General features: G+C 43.5%; 1 protein-coding gene across 3 annotated transcripts in view; it reads left to right on the forward strand.

Moving 5' to 3' along the window:
- FAM135A (family with sequence similarity 135 member A) overlaps positions 1–20,833 on the forward strand; it is a 104,418-nt gene that overhangs the window by 68,780 nt on the left and 14,805 nt on the right. For 2 of the 3 annotated variants that reach the window (XM_073675506.1, XM_073675507.1), the window contains 6 exons: positions 1,194–1,267; positions 1,618–1,772; positions 7,101–9,411; positions 16,852–17,012; positions 17,379–17,470; positions 18,913–19,010. In XM_073675506.1, the coding sequence (XP_073531607.1) occupies positions 1,194–1,267; positions 1,618–1,772; positions 7,101–9,411; positions 16,852–17,012; positions 17,379–17,470; positions 18,913–19,010 (2,891 nt within the window). The remainder of the gene's footprint in view (positions 1–1,193; positions 1,268–1,617; positions 1,773–7,100; positions 9,412–16,851; positions 17,013–17,378; positions 17,471–18,912; positions 19,011–20,833) is intronic. The other variant, XM_073675508.1, reaches the window with a different exon arrangement.

Here is a 20,833-nt window from a genome sequence, read left to right on the forward strand (position 1 = left end):
GGCTCCTGAACCTGTTCAGTACATGCAGACCCCCAACGTAGAACATACTATGTCAGGAAGGGGTTTAATACATGAAAATTGTGGAAAAAAATAACAAAATACCTTATTACATAATATTTCTAGTCAGATGTTTTCCCATCTTGTATTATAGCACGGAATTATTAAAAAATCCCAAGGAAAAAAAAATCTTTTTTACAAGGTATTTTATTACTAAAATAAAGAAAAAAAAACACTACACATTAGTAGTTTATATAGTATAAAGGTTAGAGGTTATTTATCTTGCAAGTTTAATGCTGTAAAACCAAACCCTAAAATGGAAGAATTGTTTCCCCTTTCTCCTTAAATAAAAGAATAATCAGTTATTCAGCAAATGATGTCTGACCCCAAATAAAGCCATTATAAATACTCATTCCGATAAATAAGTGCTCATACGGTGATGAGGATGAGAAATGACTTTTGTAATGTTGAAATGAAAAAAAAAAAAACTGCTCGGTGCTTTAAAGAGGTTGTCCACTACTTTAACATTGATGATCTATCCTTAGGATAGGTTATCAATGTCTCATAGGTGGGTGTGCGACACCCAGTACCCCCGCTAATCCGCTGTTCTCGGTGCCGGTGGCGGCCGGAAGTACTCGGTTACGGAGCTGCTCTGTCTACTGATAGCAGCCATGACCGGGTACTGCACATCTGCTCCCTATTCAAATCAATATGGGGCTTATGTGCAGAACCTGGCCGTGGCCACGATCAGTAGACAGAGCAGCTCTGTAACTGAGCACTTCCAGCTGGCACCGATAACGGCTGATCGGCAAGGTGTGCTGGGTGTCGCACCCCCACCGATCACACATTGGGGACCTATCCTAAGGATAGACCATCAGTGTTAAATTAGTGGACAACCTAATTAAGGGAAATGTGTCATCAAAACCTTCCTGTTTAAATCAGGTTTTTATATTAACACATTTTTTAAGAATGATCAGTGGTCATTCAAACTCCTCCACTTTGTTGTAGTACAGTGAGGAAGAATAAGGGGCTCCATAATTTAGTGGGGACCCCCAGCTCTCTGATATTAAATGTTAGTTGTGTAGCAACTTCTTTAAGGCCCAAACTAGACCACGTCCTCAAGGGTTTAAGGTAGGAGGAGGTAAACATGAAAAACTTGCAATGTTTTCACTACTTGTCTCCTTGTCTGATTTTAGGTACGTAGATTTGCTGAAGCTTTCTTTTGCCTTGAGCATCCTAGACAAGCAGCCCTGGCGTACCAAGAACTGCAGTGAGTATGCAAATTATGCATGTAATCACTCGCCATTTTTTAGACATTGTCAACTTGGAAACCAAGCAGTTCTGAATATATAATACCTGAAGAGAGTTATGGGAAAATGATTAATCACATATAATGAATCTGATTCTGTATAAATAGATTCCAGCATACCTAGAATGCAGTGTCAGATTTCGCAGTGCTAAAGGGCTTTAAGCTCTCCGTCACAGTCTTCGCCTTCCAGTGTTTTGACATTCCAAAGAGAGATTTGAAGTAAATTAAATTTGTTAATGACTAAGCCTATGTGATTTCTTCTATCTTTCTTATAATGTTCCAATCACTTTGGTTGCTATTTCTCTGCACAGTGCCCAAAGTCATCTCCAAATGTCAACGGCTATAAAGAATTCCACCTACTTCAGTTCCCTACCACCTCTGCCCATAGAGTGCTGTGAGCTGGACGGAGACTTTAACTCCTTGCCTATTATTTTTGAAGATCGGTATTTAGATTACATTACAGAAGGTATGTATGGGTAATGCGAGCATACAGAAACATGTCTTACTCCTTGTGTCTGACTGTCGGGCAGGCTGTCCTGACCTACATGTTCCCAGTCAAAGTGTGCGACATGCAGAAAAATATCCTTCAGGCTGCTTGTAAGGAGGACAAGCTCGTACAGTAGATGTTCCATTCTTAACCTTCACACTGCAGACGACAGATCTGTACAGCCAGAGGCAGAAGAGTACTAAACATGCTGATACCTTTCAACTGTATATTACAGATGTATTATTTTCTAGATTTGGCTACTTGTAGTTGCAGTAAAGCTCATTGGCAGTTTTGATGGCATGGTTAAATATACAGGCCATATTTGTGAACACATACCCTATTTTTTTTATTTATACCAAGCACTTTTTAGTAAGATAAAAATCTTACTAAAAAGTGTGTCTTATAGTCCAGTGCCAGCGTCCTTTGATTGAGGAGATCAGACACAACGTCCTTCCCAATCACTGAGAGAAGTACGGGAGACTCTGGCCTCCTGCCTCACACTGATCTATCTGATCGGTGCAGGACACGAGAGGAAGCTACAAGGACCTGCACATCACTAGAGCTGCACAGATGCTGCAGATCCTGTGTAGCCAAAAGACCTTTCCGGTCATGTAATCTAGCTGTGTGTGTGTGTTTTGTTGTAGCTAAGCTGTTTGTCTGTTTTATTTTGTTTGTTTTTTTTATAATCAAGAAACTTTTATTTAAACCACAAGTCAGAGTTAATTGTAAAAAAACAAACAAAAGCATTGTCATATTACATCACAGACCTATATAATACAAACAAGTCGTTGTATTTTCCATACCAAAAAAATCCTTATATTAACACTAGATATCCCCCCTCCCTACCCCAACAACCAACAGAACCCCCATCCCCTCTTTTCTGGTGTTCAGCCCATCACTAACTCTGGTTTTATTATAATATTAATAAATTAATATAGTTAATTTACACCTTCCTTTCCATAAATAGTGCATTGTTCAAGTATCATGTAATTTCATCTATCAAAGGAGGATTGTTTGCTAACCAGTATTTGGCTATGGCTTTCCTAACGTGATACATTATTTTGTTAATGGCCATCTGAATTGGTTTCTGACCTATACATGTCTTATTGTTAAGTAACATTTCATGACCTTAGACTTCCATGACTAATTTTCCAATCTTTTCCCATAACTCAGCCGGCCTATGGCAAGACCAGCACATATGCATTAAGTTCGCTCCTTCCTCCCTGCATCTCGGACAAGCGTCGTCACTTCTAAGGCCCATATATAGTTCTTTGGGGGTCCTTTAGACTCTGTAAACAAGCAATAATTGAGACCTCATCTGGGTCGTATTGATCGAGACCTTCCCTGTCAATTCAAGGACATCTTCCCATCCTCCATCAAAATGTTTCCCACATCTCTCTCTCTCATCTATCTTTAACTGAGGTTATGGGATCTCCCAAGATTTTCATCAGCACAGAATTATATAATAATGAAATCAATCCCTTGGTAACTTTAGTACATGCCACATAATCAGTTATCCCATTAAATCAGACCGTGAGGTCTGTGATATTTTCCTGCGATCTAATCGCGTGCTTTAGTTGTAAATATTTAAAAAATTCTGAACTATTCAGATTAAACTCTTGTTTCAAATGAACAAAAACACCTATCTGCATATAGTTGGTTACACATATTTCAACCCTTGTCGTTTCCAATTCCCAAACTCTTCCAAATGCATAAGTTCCTTCAAACAGGTTATCCCATATCAGAGTATATTTCGAGCAGACTTTCATTCCCAGCAAACTCTTGCAGGTCCACCAAATTTTGTTTATAAGGAATAAAGTAGGAAACCGCCTTGAGTTACCTTTGAACTTATGAGATTCCAAAAGCTCTAGTAAGTTTTCATTTCTCCCCAAGTACTTTAATACCGATGTCCGAGCCTCACATGTCCCTTCCAAGGCCCATCCTCTAAAGTGCTGCAATTAAGAGGCAAGGAAATATCCCCAAATATGTGGCAACGCTAGACCCTGCTGATCCTTGGATAACTGCAATTTCTCCAGTTTGATTCTGGGAATACCCCTTTTCCATACCAAGTTGCTGAAAATGTGTATTCTGTGAAACCAGTATTTGGGAATCCACACTCAGGGGTTATTCAGAATATATAGCACACCGGGCATAAGACTCATTTTGTTTAGATTTGTTCTACCTAGTGCGGACAATGGTAGTTTCCTCTAGGCATTAACTTTACTCTTCATCTTAATTACTATGGGATCAAGATTTAAAGGAATATAACCCTGCATTTTTCTTGTAATATATATACTTAGATATTTAAATTCCTGAACTACTGGAATATTTGAAGTAATTTCAAGAGCAAAGGGAATATAGCGGACTTCAACCAGTTAATATTCAGACCCGAGATTAATCCAAATCTCTCTATAATTTCCATAATGATGGGGAGTGAAGTATTAAAATGATTTAACAAACAAAAGTAGGTCATCAGCATGAAGAGCAATCTATTCTTCCTTACCCCCATATTTAAAACCCTCTATCCCAGGGTGCTTCCTGATAATACAGGCTAAGGGTTCAATCACTAAAACAAAAAGTTGTGATGACAAACGACATCTCTGTCCTCCTGTGTAGCTCCAACTATCTGAGCTTTTTCTATTAGCCCTTATTCTGGCCGTTGGGGCCCTATAAATTAACTCTACCCATGTAATGAAGTTAGGGCCAAAGCCCATCTCTTCTAACACCATCCATATCCCCACTCCACACTATCAAAGGCCTTAGTGGCATCTAAGGAAAGAACAGCTCTATATCTCTGGTCCACCTGGGACACTTGTATGTTTAGGAATAACCTGCTTGGATAATTGCTGTAGACTTAGAAGGCATAAAGGCAGCCTGATCAGAATGTATTACTGAGGTTATGACATTATTTATTCTTGTTGCAAGGATTTTAGCCAAGATCTTGACATCTGATGATGTCAGCAATGAGATAGGCCTATAGCAGTCTGGTAATTCCTTATCTTTGCCCTATTTAGGTAGAACCAAAATCACCACTTCAAATAAAGATCTTGGGAGATCCCCAGACTGAAATGCATAATTGATCATTTCCAAGTATTGCTGTAGTAGTTCCCCTTCAAAGAGTCTATAGATTTCTAATGGAAGGCCAACTGATCTGGGGGCCTTATCATTAGACATTGACCCCACTGCTTGTTGAATTTCTTCCAGCGAAATCGGCAAATCTAGATGATCCCTATCTTTAGAGAAGGGAGGCCAATCCCTACCAAATATTCCGAGAGATCTTCCTGAGTATTATTAACTCTGGATGAGTATAGCCTAGCATGGAATCTGTGAAGAATCTGCAATATTTTGTGGATTTGGGTACTACCATTTCCCTCTGCATCCCTTAGTTTATAAATTAAGGCATTCTCTCTCTGTGTCTGTGCCAATTGGGAGGAAAATGGAGTCAGAGTTGCTGCAGCAGGAGGCCGGCGGCTGGAGTGGGGCGATGCTGCTGGCCCCGTGCTGGGGGGAGGGGGTGTCCCGGCGGTGCAAGGCTTCTGGCCCTGGGCTTTCATAAAATGTTGGCTGTGAGCGGAGTCCCCTTTCCATTGATTTCCCTGTGGTGGGGTTCAGGAAAATGGCCGCCGGAGGCAGCGCATGCACAGATTTGAAAATACAAGCTGCTTATGTTATTAAGAAGAGCAGTTATATCTGCTGAGGCTGGTGTACTAACTTTGAAAATCCATGTCATGACAGCGGTATAATCCTTTTTCAAAGTTTTCCTTCTAGATATTAAAATGGTGCATTTTATGAATCATCCTATAGCTGGATTCATAAAACGCCTATTTTAATATCAAGATTATACATCCATTCGGAAGTGGATGTTCAAAGTAAGCACAGGAGCCCCATCAGGGCTAAGAGATCTATTTAATAATATATTTTGTTTTTATTGGAAATCTAGTGACAGATGCACTTTAAATGATACTTCGCTGAAAACGCTTAATAATTGAGTGAAAATTTTAAAAGAAAGATAAAGTGGTGACGCTATACTTAATGAATATTTAGAGGGAACCTGTCACCAGTTTTTTCTGATATAACCTACAGCCACCACCTTTCAGCACCTTGTGAGAGCATTCTATAATGCTGCACTTATGTCTGCAATTCGTCCTGTAAGGCAAAAAAAAACAACCTTTTATTATATTCGCCTACGGGGCGGCCCAGTGCCTCCTCTCTTCTTGCGATGCTGTCCTCCTGTGCTTCGTGTGGGTGATGTGTCCTACGTCATCCACACAGAGTTCTCCTTTGCGCTCCTGTGCAGGGGTGCTTCTCTCTGCCTTCAAGTAAAGCATTTCAGTGCGCATGTGTCGGGAAAGGTCAAAGAGCACCGGCACATGCGCACTGCAGTACTTTCCTCTGGCCTCGGTAGGGCAGAGAGAAGTGCGCAGAAGCGTGAAGGGGAACACTGAGTGGATGATTTAGGACGTGTCATCCACACGAAGCACAGAAGGAGGATGGCTATTATAAGAAGAGAAGAGGCTCCGGACCAAGACCAGCGATGCCCATCGGACCAGACCGCCCCGTAGGTGAGTATAATAAATGCTCTTTTTTTTGCCTTGCAGGGCGAATTGGAGTCATGTGTGCAGTATTATAGAATGGTGTCACATGAGGCTGAAAGGTGGTGGCCGTAGGTTTTATCGGAAAAAACTGGTGACAGCTTCCCTTTAATAAACTTAGCATCGATAGTAGCTCTAATATAGTGTCGGAAGGGCAAAGTATTCATGTGATATGCATTACACTGGCGGACAAAGACAGAAAAGGGCTCTTGTGCATATGGGCCCTTTGCAGCCCAAGAACTCCTAAAAATGCAAAATTACACATGCTTTGGAGGTAGAAATGGGCCCCCTTACTTCTTGGGCTCCTGTGCGGCCGCACAGGATGCACCAATGATACTTCTGCCCCTGATGCATTACATAAAATGACATACCATCATCATGTGCCTGCCTTTTGTTAGTCTCCCAATGTGCCTTACTCGTAAAAAATGTGGTAACCTGTGTAACGACTTTGTAATAGCAAATTTTAACCCAATTATGTTGCTGATTAAAGGCAATATGGATAGATCTAATTAGGGAAAGCCCATTTCTTCTTGCTACTAGACCCTCCAAATTGCTCTGTTAAAGGATATATAAAATTGTGTGAGTAGGACTTCTTATTGTACACGACACATCTATGTTGCTCAGGGCCATTGTATTGATTATCATAATTTCTTTTAAATATTTTTTGTGGAAAGATGCTGGAAAAATGTCATTGTTCTTTTTTTTCACCCTGTAGACTTGGATGGGCCTTGGCTGGGCGTGAATACCCTGCAAAAATCTGATTCTAATAAAATGGAGAAGGCTGACAACGAAGATGGATATGTTTATGGTCCTATCAGCCCAGAGCTAAAAGTCGCAGCTGAAGGTATCTCTGCTCCACTTTGGTGTCTTGAAGGGGAAAAGCAGCAAACTAAAATGTTAAAATCTAAAAATGAAGATGATAATAAGTTAAAATCTAAAAATAAACTGATGAGAACAATGAAACCTGAGAATCCAAAAAAGATAGTAAAGCAGAACTCTAAAGACTCTGTGGTTTTAGTAAGCTACAAATGTCTAAAAGCTGCTACAGCCGAGGTTATGTCTAAACCTTTTGAAGGCAGGCCTTCACATTGCCCCAAGGATGGACTTTATTCTACTCAAGGGTTTCCAACAGGTGACGCCAAATCGTCTGGGTTGCATACATGGCAAAAGGGACATCACTCTCTGGCTTTAAACCCTGTCGCAAACAAACCACTTTCTGTAAGTGGCGAGAGCTCCAAGGGAAGCCGGAGTATCACCTTGGATTCTGGTAATCTAATCCCTTTCTCCACTGTTTCAGGTGCTGCCAACACACAACAGTCAAATACTGTGCATACGCAAATGGACAGTGTGTCTCAACCAGGAGAAAGGTGTCATGTCGGTCAGTACACAGGACCTTCTGGAGTGAGGACAATAGAGGTCAAACCAAGTACCAAGAACGCCTATGAAGGTGAAAAAGTAACCGTTATATTTGCCTCCAAGCCAGAAGTATCTAGAGATGTGACGATTAAGGATGGAATACAGGGACAAGGGTTGTCTACTGTGCCTGGTGGAGTAACACCATTATTAGAGACTGGTTCAGTGTTTGAAAAAGATGTTGCGGTGGAGACTAATGTAAAATTACCTGGAATTGGAGACTCGCTCCTCAAGTTAAAAAATCCACCACATCTTACCTCGAAGGAGGTCCACATTGTAGTGAGTGGGGATACAATAAAGTTACCTGATCTTAGCATTACCTGTGCATCTTCCAGATTTTCTGATTCTGGTGTAGAAAGTGAACCTAGCTCTTTTGCAACTCACTCAAATCCAGAATGTTCTTTGGAAAATGTGATCGAGCCTGACAAGGTTTCAAATGAGAAAGGATATTCACAGCTATTGCTAAAACCAGAATCTACTCTGAAAACTGCTGTTGAGAGCCACTGCACAGAAAGCACCAGTGCCCTGAGTGAAATCCAGTCATCGTTGACATCGATTAATTCTCTGCCTTCCGATGATGATGAACTTTCACCAGATGAAAGTTCAAAGATTTCTGTAGTACCTGAAAGTCAGGTTAAAGATAGTAAAACTGTCCTAGACTTGGGAACTGTCCTTGTGCCAAAGTTTGATCCTAAACTATCCCACATTCTCACACAGCCTCAGTGCGTTGTGTTTTCAGAAAGAGACACTGTCCCACTGCATTCCTCCCTTTCGAGTATCAGAGACCTTTTCCAGTTTGCAATTTCTGATGAGGAAACTCCGAATGAAGTGAAGAGTATTCCGGTTCCACCACCAGGCTCTGTAACCACTTTTAGAGAACCTCAGATTCCCGAAACTGTTCCTCATAGTCCCCATGTTGCACTCAATCCAGAAGTTATTGTAGTGGGAGAACAATCTGTAGTTTCAGGTTCAGTCGTTCTGGATGATGAGGTGACACTACAAAAGGAAGAAAATACTGGCATGGAACCCAAAGAAACCAACCTGGACTTATGTGAGGCTGTGAGTAGTCCTGCTGCTGCTATACTTACTTCTACAAACAGCACCGACATTGTAAAACAAGGTTTGGTTGAAAACTACTTTGGCTCTCAAAGTAGCACTGATATTTCGGACATCAGTCCTGCAGATGACTTTAGATATGTTACTCCTGAAAGAGAACTTTCAAAGCTGCAGGTAACGGGCCCGCTTCTGCAGGATGAAGAGGAGGAGGAACAGGACGAAGAAATGATTGAAAATGGCTATTATGAGGAAACAGACGGCCCAATATACAAGTTAGAAGATCCTGAATGTGAAGTTATCCATGATTCAGCAAATGACAAGTACTTACGATCTGAACACATTAGTTCTGAATATTTTAAAGATGCCATAACAATGCCAGGCGTCTGCACGACCAGCTGTCTTTCTTTTTCCTATACCTTAAAAGACTCCCCTTGTGGCACTGCATTTACTCCAAGGAACGCATCTGACACTATTACAAAGCAACCAAGTGGTGCCATGTTTGAATCCTCAACATCTCTTGCCTGGTATGAAAGCTCTCCGAAACCATTAATGATAGCGTGAGTATTATCACCACCTGCTTTCATGGTTTGACATGTGTCTGGTATGATATTTCTGCCTTTTCATTCTGTCTTTTCAGTCCCCAAACTGTCAAATCTTTTACATTAAAGTGGACCAGACAGCTGATACATGCTGCCTAAGGATCGGCCAGAATGTATCAGTCATTGGCTGTATGATCTCAGCCAGGTATGTTTGACTCTGAAACACTGCGGCGTTTCAGAGATAAAGATACTTTAATAGCTGCCAGGGACAGATAAGTGCTGGAGAGTAGTCGGACAGGAGGGGCCCTGGCAGCTTCTGCTTGCCCGCTGTGCTCGATTGGCAGGTGTGTTCTTACGTACACGTATAGTAAGAGATCTGTCACACCAGGTCAGTGGGTGAGGAGAAGCCGTTGGGATCCTACCTATATGGCTAGTCTCAAGTGCGGCTTTTAAAGTATGTTTTACTCTGAAACAATGCAGTGTTTGAGTCAAACATACCAGGCTGAGCTCATACCGCCATTGTCTCATACAGCATGTAATTGGCAGCATTCATCAACTGTCAGGTTCACTTTAAGGTCAATATATTGGCTTATCTAATAGAGGGAGAGCAGTAGCAACTATTAATGCAGTAGTCCATTGGATAAAACGTATTCTGAAAGGGCTCACACTGTTATAAAGAAATAAAAGAAGTGCTGCTTACCCTCACTGATTGCCCACAGCTACCGTATTAGCACTTACCCACTGGTCTTTACGTACTGGTCCTGCAGGCAGTCCCTGTCATGTCCTTTTATATTGTGGGAGCCGAGAACATTTCTGAAAAGGAGCTGCGGGCATCCGGGAAGATGAGTATCCCTTTTTTTTTTTTTAAATGCCAATCTAAACCCTTTTAAAAAATCATTTTCATTCACGAGACGACACCTTTAAATGGAATCTGTAGCCCGATTCATGCGGCCCAAACCACAGGAAGCATGAATCAGTCTGGATGCATGATTGCACCCAGGAATATATTTCTCTGAAACGTTTCGGCATTTCAGAGAAGATATATAGTTTAAAGATCTGGGCGTGGACCATAGACAGAGACGAGACTAGTCCAGCACTGTCCCCATCCGGTTTCTCACCGCACCGCTCTAGGTGATTGATAGACAAGTCTCTTCAATAGTGAGAGATCTATCACCTGCAGCAGTGCTGCGAAAAGCGGGGGTTGCCTGGACTAGTCTCTTCTCTCCCTATAGTCCTCTGCCAGATCTTCAAATTATATTACACTCCAGAGTTTCAGAGAAAAATATACCTGTCTGCAATTGTGCTGGCTCTGATTCATGCTGGGAAATATGCATCAGGTGAAAGGTTCCCTTTGACCACAGTTGGCAAAATGATACAGAGAGGTCAAGAACAAAATTGTCTGGTACTGCTGCAGTGGTTGAAAAGTAAGAATCAGTTAAAGGGAACCTGTAATGTCCTGTCTACTATGTAAACTGCCCCCATTGCATTGTTAGTGATGCAATGTGCATCACTAACACGCTTTTTTCATTAAAATCGGTGCTGAAACCATGAGTATATAGCATTTTATAAACTTATATCATACCTGCTCATAGAAATTTATACGCACCAACCATCGTTCCAGGAAAACTTTGCAGCAGAATATATGTGTCTGACTCTACCTCCTCCTAAATTTTAAAAGTACTGTTAGGCTGTGTGCCCACGATGCGTTTTTTAAGCGTTTCCGCAGTGTCAGAAACGCTTAAAAAACGCATGGTAGAAGGCCTGCCATGTTCCCCAATGATAATCCGCATGTGCTGTGCACATGCTGCGGAAATTTCCGCTGCGGATTATCATTGCGGAAAAAAACGCAGCATTGCCAATTATTTTTCGGAAGCGCTGCGTTTTCACCGCCATTGACTTGAATTAGAACGCATGGATTCCGCTTCACTAGATAAGCACATGCGGAATACATGCATTCAATGTGCGGATGGTACCCAGGTGTGGAGGACAGGAGACTCTCCTCCGGACACGGGTACCATAGAAAACTGTAAAAAAAAAGAAAATTAAAAATAAATATGATATTTACCTTCTGGCGGCCCCTGGTGCGCTCCTCCTCTCATGCCGGCAGATCGCGATGGACTGGAGGACCTGCGCTGACGTCATAGTCATGTGACAGGTCACGCGACGCTGACGTCGGCAGGTCCTTCAGTGTACCGCGATCTGCCGGCAGTGAGGACCAAGCGAAGCAAGACACCGGGGGCCATCAGAAGGTAAGTATAGATTTATTTTTGATTTTTTGACATTCTTTGTGGTCACAGTATATAAATCCATGCCGGTTGCATGGATTTATATAGTGTGACCAAGTTGTCAAGCACTTTCCAAGTGATGCTAAAATCGCTTGGAAAGCGCTTGTCAACCTGCATGCAGAAATGCATGTGAAGAACGCTTCACATCCGCATGTCCCTGGCAGGAAAAACACATGTACAATCCACATGTACAATCCGCATGCGTTTTTTTCTGCCAGGGAGATGCAGAAACGCTCAGGAAAAATCCGGAGCATTTCTGCATCGTGGGCACATAGCCTTATCTCCTATTTCAGTAATGGAAAAATCTGTCTTCACTGAATACAGATTTTACCCAAGAATTGAGAGTGAAAGATCAGTCCCAGATGAGAAAGAAGCAGATTTCCCTGATAACATATATTTTAAAGTTCTTATTTTCATGAATAAAACTTAAAACGACAGTTACGCTAAGCTTTGGTATTTTTATTAATTTTACAAAAATATGCTTTAAATGTATGTTTTGTAGTATTTTTGAAAGGTTTTCTTAGCTCCTATGAAGCGACACTCCAGTCTAGGCAAGTTTTCTTCTGTTGCGCGCCTCTCTTTTCTTCTGTTGCGCGCCTCTCTTTTCTTCTGTTGCGCACCTCTCTTTTCTTCTGTTGCGCGCCTCTCTTTTCTTCTGTTGCGCGCCTCTCTTTTCTTCTGTTGCGCGCCTCTCTTTTCTTCTGTTGCGCGCCTCTCTTTTCTTCTGTTGGGCGCCTCTTTTCTTCTGTTGGGCGCCTCTCTTTTCTTCTGTTGTGCCTCTCTTTTCCTCTGTTGGGCGCCTCTTTTCCTCTGTTGGGTGCCTCTTTTCTTCTGTTGCACCTCTTTTCTTCTGTTGCACCTCTTTTCTTCTGTTGCGCCTCTTTTCTTCTGTTGCGCGCCTCTTTTCTTCTGTTGCGCGACTCTCTTTTTTTCTGTTGCGCGACTCTCTTTTTTTCTGTTGCGCGACTATTTTCTTCTGTTGCGCGACTATTTTCTTCTGTTGCGCGACTCTTTTCTTCTGTTGCGCGACTCTTTTCTTCTGTTGCGCGCCTCTCTTTTCTTCTGTTGCGCGCCTCTCTTTTCTTCTGTTGCGCCCCTCTTTTCTTCTGTTGCGCGCCTCTTTTCTTCTGTTGCGCGCCTCTTTTCTTCTGTTGCGCGCCTCTTTTCTTCTGTTGCGCGCCTCTTTTCTTCTGTTGCGCGCCTCTTTTCTTCTCTTGCGCGCGCCTCTTTTCTTCTGTTGCGCGCCTCTTTTCTTCTGTTGCGTGCCCCTCTTTTCTTCTGTTGCGTGCCTCTTTTCTTCTGTTGCGCGCCTCTTTTCTTCTGTTGCGCGCCTCTCTTTTCTTCTGTTGCGCGCCTCTTTTCTTCTGTTGCGCGACTCTTTTCTTCTGTTGCGCGACTTTTCTTCTGTTGCGCGACTCTTTTCTTCTGTTGCGCGACTCTTTTCTTCTGTTGCGCGACTCTTTTCTTCTGTTGCGCGCCTCTCTTTTCTTCTGTTGCACGCCTCTTTTCTTCTGTTGCGCGCCCCTCTTTTCTTCTGTTGCGTGCCTCTTTTCTTCTGTTGCGCGCCTCTTTTCTTCTGTTGCGCGCCTCTCTTTTCTTCTGTTGCGCGCCTCTTTTCTTCTGTTGCGTGACTCTTTTCTTCTGTTGCGCGCCTCTTTTCTTCTGTTGCGTGACTCTTTTCTTCTGTTGCGCGACTCTTTTCTTCTGTTGCGCGACTCTCTTTTCTTCTGTTGCGCGACTCTCTTTTCTTCTGTTGCGCGACTCTTTTCTTCTGTTGCGCGACTCTTTTCTTCTGTTGCGCGACTCTTTTCTTCTGTTGGGCGCCTCTTTTCTTCTGTTGCGCGACTCTTTTCTTCTGTTGCGCGACTCTTTTCTTCTGTTGCGCGACTCTTTTCTTCTGTTGGGCGCCTCTTTTCTTCTGTTGCGCGCCTCTTTTCTTCTGTTGCGCGCCCCTCTTTTCTTCTGTTGCGTGCCTCTTTTCTTCTGTTGCGCGCCTCTTTTCTTCTGTTGCGCGCCTCTCTTTTCTTCTGTTGCGCACCTCTCTTTTCTTCTGTTGCGCGCCTCTCTTTTCTTCTGTTGCGCGCCTCTCTTTTCTTCTGTTGCGCGCCTCTCTTTTCTTCTGTTGCGCGCCTCTCTTTTCTTCTGTTGGGCGCCTCTTTTCTTCTGTTGGGCGCCTCTCTTTTCTTCTGTTGTGCCTCTCTTTTCCTCTGTTGCGCGCCTCTTTTCTTCTGTTGCGCGCCTCTTTTCTTCTCTTGCGCGCGCCTCTTTTCTTCTGTTGCGCGCCTCTTTTCTTCTGTTGCGTGCCCCTCTTTTCTTCTGTTGCGTGCCTCTTTTCTTCTGTTGCGCGCCTCTTTTCTTCTGTTGCGCGCCTCTCTTTTCTTCTGTTGCGCGCCTCTTTTCTTCTGTTGCGCGACTCTTTTCTTCTGTTGCGCGACTCTTTTCTTCTGTTGCGCGACTTTTCTTCTGTTGCGCGACTCTTTTCTTCTGTTGCGCGACTCTTTTCTTCTGTTGCGCGCCTCTCTTTTCTTCTGTTGCACGCCTCTTTTCTTCTGTTGCGCGCCCCTCTTTTCTTCTGTTGCGTGCCTCTTTTCTTCTGTTGCGCGCCTCTTTTCTTCTGTTGCGCGCCTCTCTTTTCTTCTGTTGCGCGCCTCTTTTCTTCTGTTGCGTGACTCTTTTCTTCTGTTGCGCGACTCTTTTCTTCTGTTGCGCGACTCTCTTTTCTTCTGTTGCGCGACTCTCTTTTCTTCTGTTGCGCGACTCTTTTCTTCTGTTGCGCGACTCTTTTCTTCTGTTGCGCGACTCTTTTCTTCTGTTGGGCGCCTCTTTTCTTCTGTTGCGCGACTCTTTTCTTCTGTTGCGCGACTCTTTTCTTCTGTTGCGCGACTCTTTTCTTCTGTTGGGCGCCTCTTTTCTTCTGTTGCGCGCCTCTTTTCTTCTGTTGCGCGCCCCTCTTTTCTTCTGTTGCGTGCCTCTTTTCTTCTGTTGCGCGCCTCTTTTCTTCTGTTGCGCGCCTCTTTTCTTCTGTTGCGCGCCCCTCTTTTCTTCTGTTGCGCGCCCCTCTTTTCTTCTGTTGCGCGCCTCTTTTCTTCTGTTGCGCGCCTCTTTTCTTCTGTTGCGCGCCTCTCTTTTCTTCTGTTGCGCGACTCTTTTCTTCTGTTGCGCGACTCTTTTCTTCTGTTGCGCGACTCTTTTCTTCTGTTGCGCGACTCTTTTCTTCTGTTGCGCGACTCTCTTTTCTTCTGTTGCGCGACTCTCTTTTCTTCTGTTGCGCGACTCTCTTTTCTTCTGTTGCGCGACTCTCTTTTCTTCTGTTGCGCGACTCTTTTCTTCTGTTGGGCGACTCTTTTCTTCTGTTGGGCGACTCTTTTCTTCTGTTGGGCGACTCTTTTCTTCTGTTGGGCGACTCTTTTCTTCTGTTGGGCGCCTCTTTTCTTCTGTTGGGCGCCTCTTTTCTTCTGTTGCGTGACTCTTTTCTTCTGTTGCGTGACTCTTTTCTTCTGTTGCGTGACTCTTTTCTTCTGTTGCGTGACTCTTTTCTTCTGTTGCGCGACTCTTTTCTTCTGTTGCGCGACTCTTTTCTTTTGTTGCGCGACTCTTTTCTTTTGTTGCGCGACTCTTTTCTTTTGTTGCGCGCCTCTTTTCTTTTGTTGCGCGCCTCTTTTCTTTTGTTGCGCGCCTCTCTTTTCTTCTGTTGCGCGCCTCTCTTTTCTTCTGTTGCGCGCCTCTCTTTTCTTCTGTTGGGCGCCTCTTTTTTCTTCTGTTGGGCGCCTCTCTTTTCTTCTGTTGGGCGCCTCTCTTTTCTTCTGTTGGGCGCCTCTCTTTTCTTCTGTTGGGCGCCTCTCTTTTCTTCTGTTGGGCGCCTCTCTTTTCTTCTGTTGGGCGCCTCTCTTTTCTTCTGTTGGGCGCCTCTCTTTTCTTCTGTTGGGCGCCTCTCTTTTCTTCTGTTGGGCGCCTCTCTTTTCTTCTGTTGGGCGCCTCTTTTCTTCTGTTGGGCGACTCTCTTTTCTTCTGTTGGGCGACTCTCTTTTCTTCTGTTGGGCGACTCTTTTCTTCTGTTGCGCGACTCTTTTCTTCTGTTGGGCGCCTCTTTTCTTCTGTTGGGCGCCTCTTTTCTTCTGTTGCGCGACTCTTTTCTTCTGTTGCGCGACTCTTTTCTTTTGTTGCGCGACTCTTTTCTTTTGTTGCGCGACTCTTTTCTTTTGTTGCGCGCCTCTTTTCTTTTGTTGCGCGCCTCTTTTCTTTTGTTGCGCGACTCTCTTTTCTTCTGTTGCGCGCCTCTCTTTTCTTCTGTTGCGCGCCTCTCTTTTCTTCTGTTGCGCGCCTCTCTTTTCTTCTGTTGCGCGCCTCTCTTTTCTTCTGTTGGGCGCCTCTCTTTTCTTCTGTTGGGCGCCTCTCTTTTCTTCTGTTGGGCGCCTCTCTTTTCTTCTGTTGGGCGCCTCTCTTTTCTTCTGTTGGGCGCCTCTCTTTTCTTCTGTTGGGCGACTCTCTTTTCTTCTGTTGGGCGACTCTCTTTTCTTCTGTTGGGCGACTCTTTTCTTCTGTTGGGCGACTCTCTTTTCTTCTGTTGGGCGACTCTCTTTTGTTCTGTTGGGCGACTCTCTTTTCTTCTGTTGCGCGACTCTCTTTTCTTCTGTTGCGCGACTCTCTTTTCTTCTGTTGCGCGACTCTCTTTTCTTCTGTTGCGCGACTCTCTTTTCTTCTGTTGCGCGACTCTCCTTTCTGCAGCAACTCTCTGGCCCACGTTTTTTCTATCACGAGGCACTACATGCCAATGAGTGGTGATTGATACAATCCTCCTTCTCAAAGTATATTGTGCTAAATATGAACCCCACAATAGGAGCCCAGATTTCGCACCAACTGTTCTAAAACTTCCAGATACAAACTACTTCCATTACTGAATGATACAAAGCTGTCCCCCTGTTCTGAAAGGGGTCCCATAGCAACAATACATCTTCTTTAGAACGGTAGGCCGACTTTGCACTTTTGCCATAGTATACACAGGCTGAAAGATGAACCAAGCCCCTTGTCTTATTCTTCCAACCTTCTGTGTTACCCTTAATATCCCTCTATACTTTCATATTTTGGTTTTTACTTTGTAAAGATGTTTACGACCTCACATATATATGTATATATAATGAATGTTTATGTATGTGTGCAATATGTGTATTTGTAGATTCCTTCAGGCCAAAGAAGAGCTGAAGCAGTTGAGGCTCCCGGGTTTTTTGTACAGCGATGTGCCTCACTTGGCTTCCACCGTTCCATACTTTAGCATGGAGGAAGATGAAGTGTCTGATGAGGGAATCCATCTGATTGTCTGTGTTCATGGACTAGATGGTAAGTACTATCTATTAGTCTATTTTATGTTAGAAATAGTGTTTTTAGAAAATAAAATGTCACTTGTTTGAGGATAAAGGAGAATATTTCCTCTAGCCCATAACAATCTTCGTCAGCCCCAGTCCTCGTATGTTCACTCCTAGGCGTGCTGTTATCTGGAAGTAGGCCAATAAGAAGGGTGAATAGAACAGGATGGTGCCCAAAACTGATTGCTCTCTGATTTTCTGTAATTTTGTGAAATAAATGGGCTTTGCAAATTACCTTGTTTGCCTCCTCTGATGCATGATGTGCAGAACCATTCAGGTGAAACAAAATGTACAAGAAAATTGATTTTGCTCTTTCTATTTCAATCTATTTGTATTGCAGGTAATAGCGCTGACCTTCGGCTGGTAAGAACATACATAGAACTTGGACTTCCCGGTGGGCGAAAAGATTTCCTTATGTCGGAGAGGAACCAGGTGCAGCTCGAAACCTTCACCTTGTTTATGGATAATTTATACAAAATTCATAAAACTGCTGAGAATGTTTTTTTTTTTTTTTATTAACAATGCAGCTTCTATTTTGCCAAATATAGATGAAGCATAGGTATAATGAGTCACAGTGCTAGGAACTATTGTATTAAATGGGCACAAACTACACTTGATCGCTCAAACCACAGACCAGTGTATGCACAATATGTTCATGATGGAGCTTGGAGCTTCAGCCCTGAGGTTTGAGTGATTGGCTGGCATTTTTGAAACTGGACTCCCAGTGATAGGCAGGGGTTATAAAGGAATTTGTCACTAGGTTTTTGCTACCCCATCGGAGTGTTGCTTGATGTAAGGGCTAAAACCCTGATTTCCAGCGATGTGTAACTTACTGGGCTGCTTTATGTAGTTTTGATAAAATCACTGTTTTACCAGCTGCAGATCTACCAGTTCTCGATGAGCTCTATATAATCCCGTCCACACCACTGATTGGCAGCTTTCTGTGTGCACTGTGCATAGGCCGAAAGCCAATCAGTGGTGGGGGCGGGTTATACAGAACTCATGATTATGGAGGACTACATGGCAGCAGGTTTACTTGTCCTCTAAAGATAATGTCCTGCTAATAAAACAGTGATTTTAGCCATGCTTTTGCAAGCAGCCCAGTAAGTGACACATTGCAGGAATCAGAGTCTCTGTCTACATTATGCTGCTCTCAGATTAGGTGGAAAATGGTGACAGATTCCTTTTAAGTAACTCTCCACAACTGTTTATTTTATAAAAAATGAGCCCAAAATGGTTACTAACTTACTGATCCCCCGTTATTCCTTCAGTACGGCTGCACAAGTTCTCCACTGTTATCCTGACTTGTTCTTCTTGTATGTGACCACTGCAGCCAATCGGTAGTTACTGTGGCCAATGACTGGCTGTAGTTGTCACATGTCTATGTAACCAAAGCGGCATGTTAATAGAACACCCATCACTATGCTGGGTCTATTTAAAAAAAAATTAGTCGTGGACAACCCCTTTGTCATTTTTTCTATAGACTAGTATTGATATGTCAAATATTTATGACAATCATATAAATACAGTATATACACAATCTTGATAAATAGTAAAAGTTCCAATAAATTGATTTCTTTTCACATCGACATCAAGGTTCCCTTCTGTTGGGTTCTTGTTTCTTTTCAGAAGAACAGTGTATCTGCTATTCTGCCCAGTAAAATGTATACAATTCAATGGGATACATTATAAAATGTGTCTGTCATAGATACTGTAAAAATGGACACCTTAGTGGTAGTGTGAACAGAACTGAAACTTTTGTGTAATATTATATCCAAGCATGATTATAAGACCCAGATAAACACCAGTGGACGAATCATTGGACCCTAAGCTGAAAAGAGAAAATGTCCATGAATCTTCTGTTTTCTCTACAGAATGATACATTTGCTGACTTTGATTCAATGACAGATCGTCTCCTAGATGAAATTATACAGTATATCCAGATCTACAATCTAGCCATTTCCAGGATCAGGTAAGAGGCAAGATGTAGTCAAGATTATATCACAATAATTATGCCGCTGTGTTCAATTGCTTGACTTAGAGGGAACAGTGGCCATGTACTGCCAGGCTCACTGGCTACAAAGGCTTAGAGAGAACAATAGCCAGGTACTGCCAGACTCACTGGCTACAAAGGCTTAGAGAGAACAATAGCCAGGTACTGCCAGACTCACTAGCTACAAAGGCATAGAGAGAACAATAGCCAGGTACTGCCAGGCTCACTAGCTACAAAGGCATAGAGAGAACAATAGCCAGGTACTGCCAGGCTCACTAGCTACAAAGGCATAGAGAGAACAATAGCCAGGTACTGCCAGACTCACTGGCTACAAAGGCTTAGAGAGAACAATAGCCAGGTACTGCCAGACTCACTGGCTACAAAGGCTTAGAGAGAACAATAGCCAGGTACTGCCAGGCTCACTAGCTACAAAGGCATAGAGAGAACAATAGCCAGGTACTGCCAGGCTCACTAGCTACAAAGGCTTAGAGAGAACAATAGCCAGGTACTGCCAGGCTCACTAGCTACAAAGGCATAGAGGGAACAATAGCCAGGTACTGCCAGGCTCACTAGCTACAAAGGCTTAGAGAGAACAATAGCCAGGTACTGTCAGGCTCACTAGCTACAAAGGCATAGAGAGAACAATAGCCAGGTACTGCCAGGCTCACTAGCTACAAAGGCTTAGAGAGAACAATAGCCAGGTACTGTCAGGCTCACTAGCTACAAAGGCATAGAGAGAACAATAGCCAGGTACTGCCAGGCTCACTAGCTACAAAGGCATAGAGAGAACAATAGCCAGGTATTGCCAGGCTCACTAGCTACAAAGGCATAGAGAGAACAATAGCCAGGTACTGCCAGGCTCACTAGCTACAAAGGCATAGAGAGAACAATAGCCAGGTACTGCCAGGCTCACTAGCTACAAAGGCATAGAGAGAACAATAGCCAGGTACTGCCAGGCTCACTAGCTACAAAGGCATAGAGAGAACAATAGCCAGGTACTGCCAGACTCACTGGCTACAAAGGCTTAGAGAGAACAATAGCCAGGTACTGTCAGGCTCACTAGCTACAAAGGCATAGAGAGAACAATAGCCAGGTACTGCCAGGCTCACTAGCTACAAAGGCATAGAGAGAACAATAGCCAGGTACTGCCAGACTCACTAGCTACAAAGGCTTAGAGAGAACAATAGCCAGGTACTGCCAGGCTCACTAGCTACAAAGGCATAGAGAGAACAATAGCCAGGTACTGCCAGGCTCACTAGCTACAAAGGCTTAGAGAGAACAATAGCCAGGTACTGCCAGGCTCACTAGCTACAAAGGCATAGAGAGAACAATAGCCAGGTACTGCCAGGCTCACTAGCTACAAAGGCTTAGAGAGAACAATAGCCAGGTACTGTCAGGCTCACTAGCTACAAAGGCATAGAGAGAACAATAGCCAGGTACTGCCAGGCTCACTAGCTACAAAGGCATAGAGAGAACAATAGCCAGGTACTGCCAGGCTCACTAGCTACAAAGGCATAGAGAGAACAATAGCCAGGTACTGCCAGGCTCACTAGCTACAAAGGCATAGCGAGAACAATAGCCAGGTACTGCCAGGCACACTAGCTACAAAGGCATAGAGAGAACAATAGCCAGGTACTGCCAGGCTCACTAGCTACAAAGGCATAGAGAGAACAATAGCCAGGTACTGCCAGGCTCACTAGCTACAAAGGCATAGAGAGAACAATAGCCAGGTACTGCCAGGCTCACTAGCTACAAAGGCATAGAGAGAACAATAGCCAGGTACTGTCAGGCTCACTAGCTAC

This window comes from Phyllobates terribilis, unplaced genomic scaffold (assembly GCF_046119375.1).
Source record: "Phyllobates terribilis strain yellow unplaced genomic scaffold, ASM4611937v1 Scaffold_3__8_contigs__length_932513732, whole genome shotgun sequence".
NCBI lineage: Eukaryota > Metazoa > Chordata > Amphibia > Anura > Dendrobatidae > Phyllobates > Phyllobates terribilis.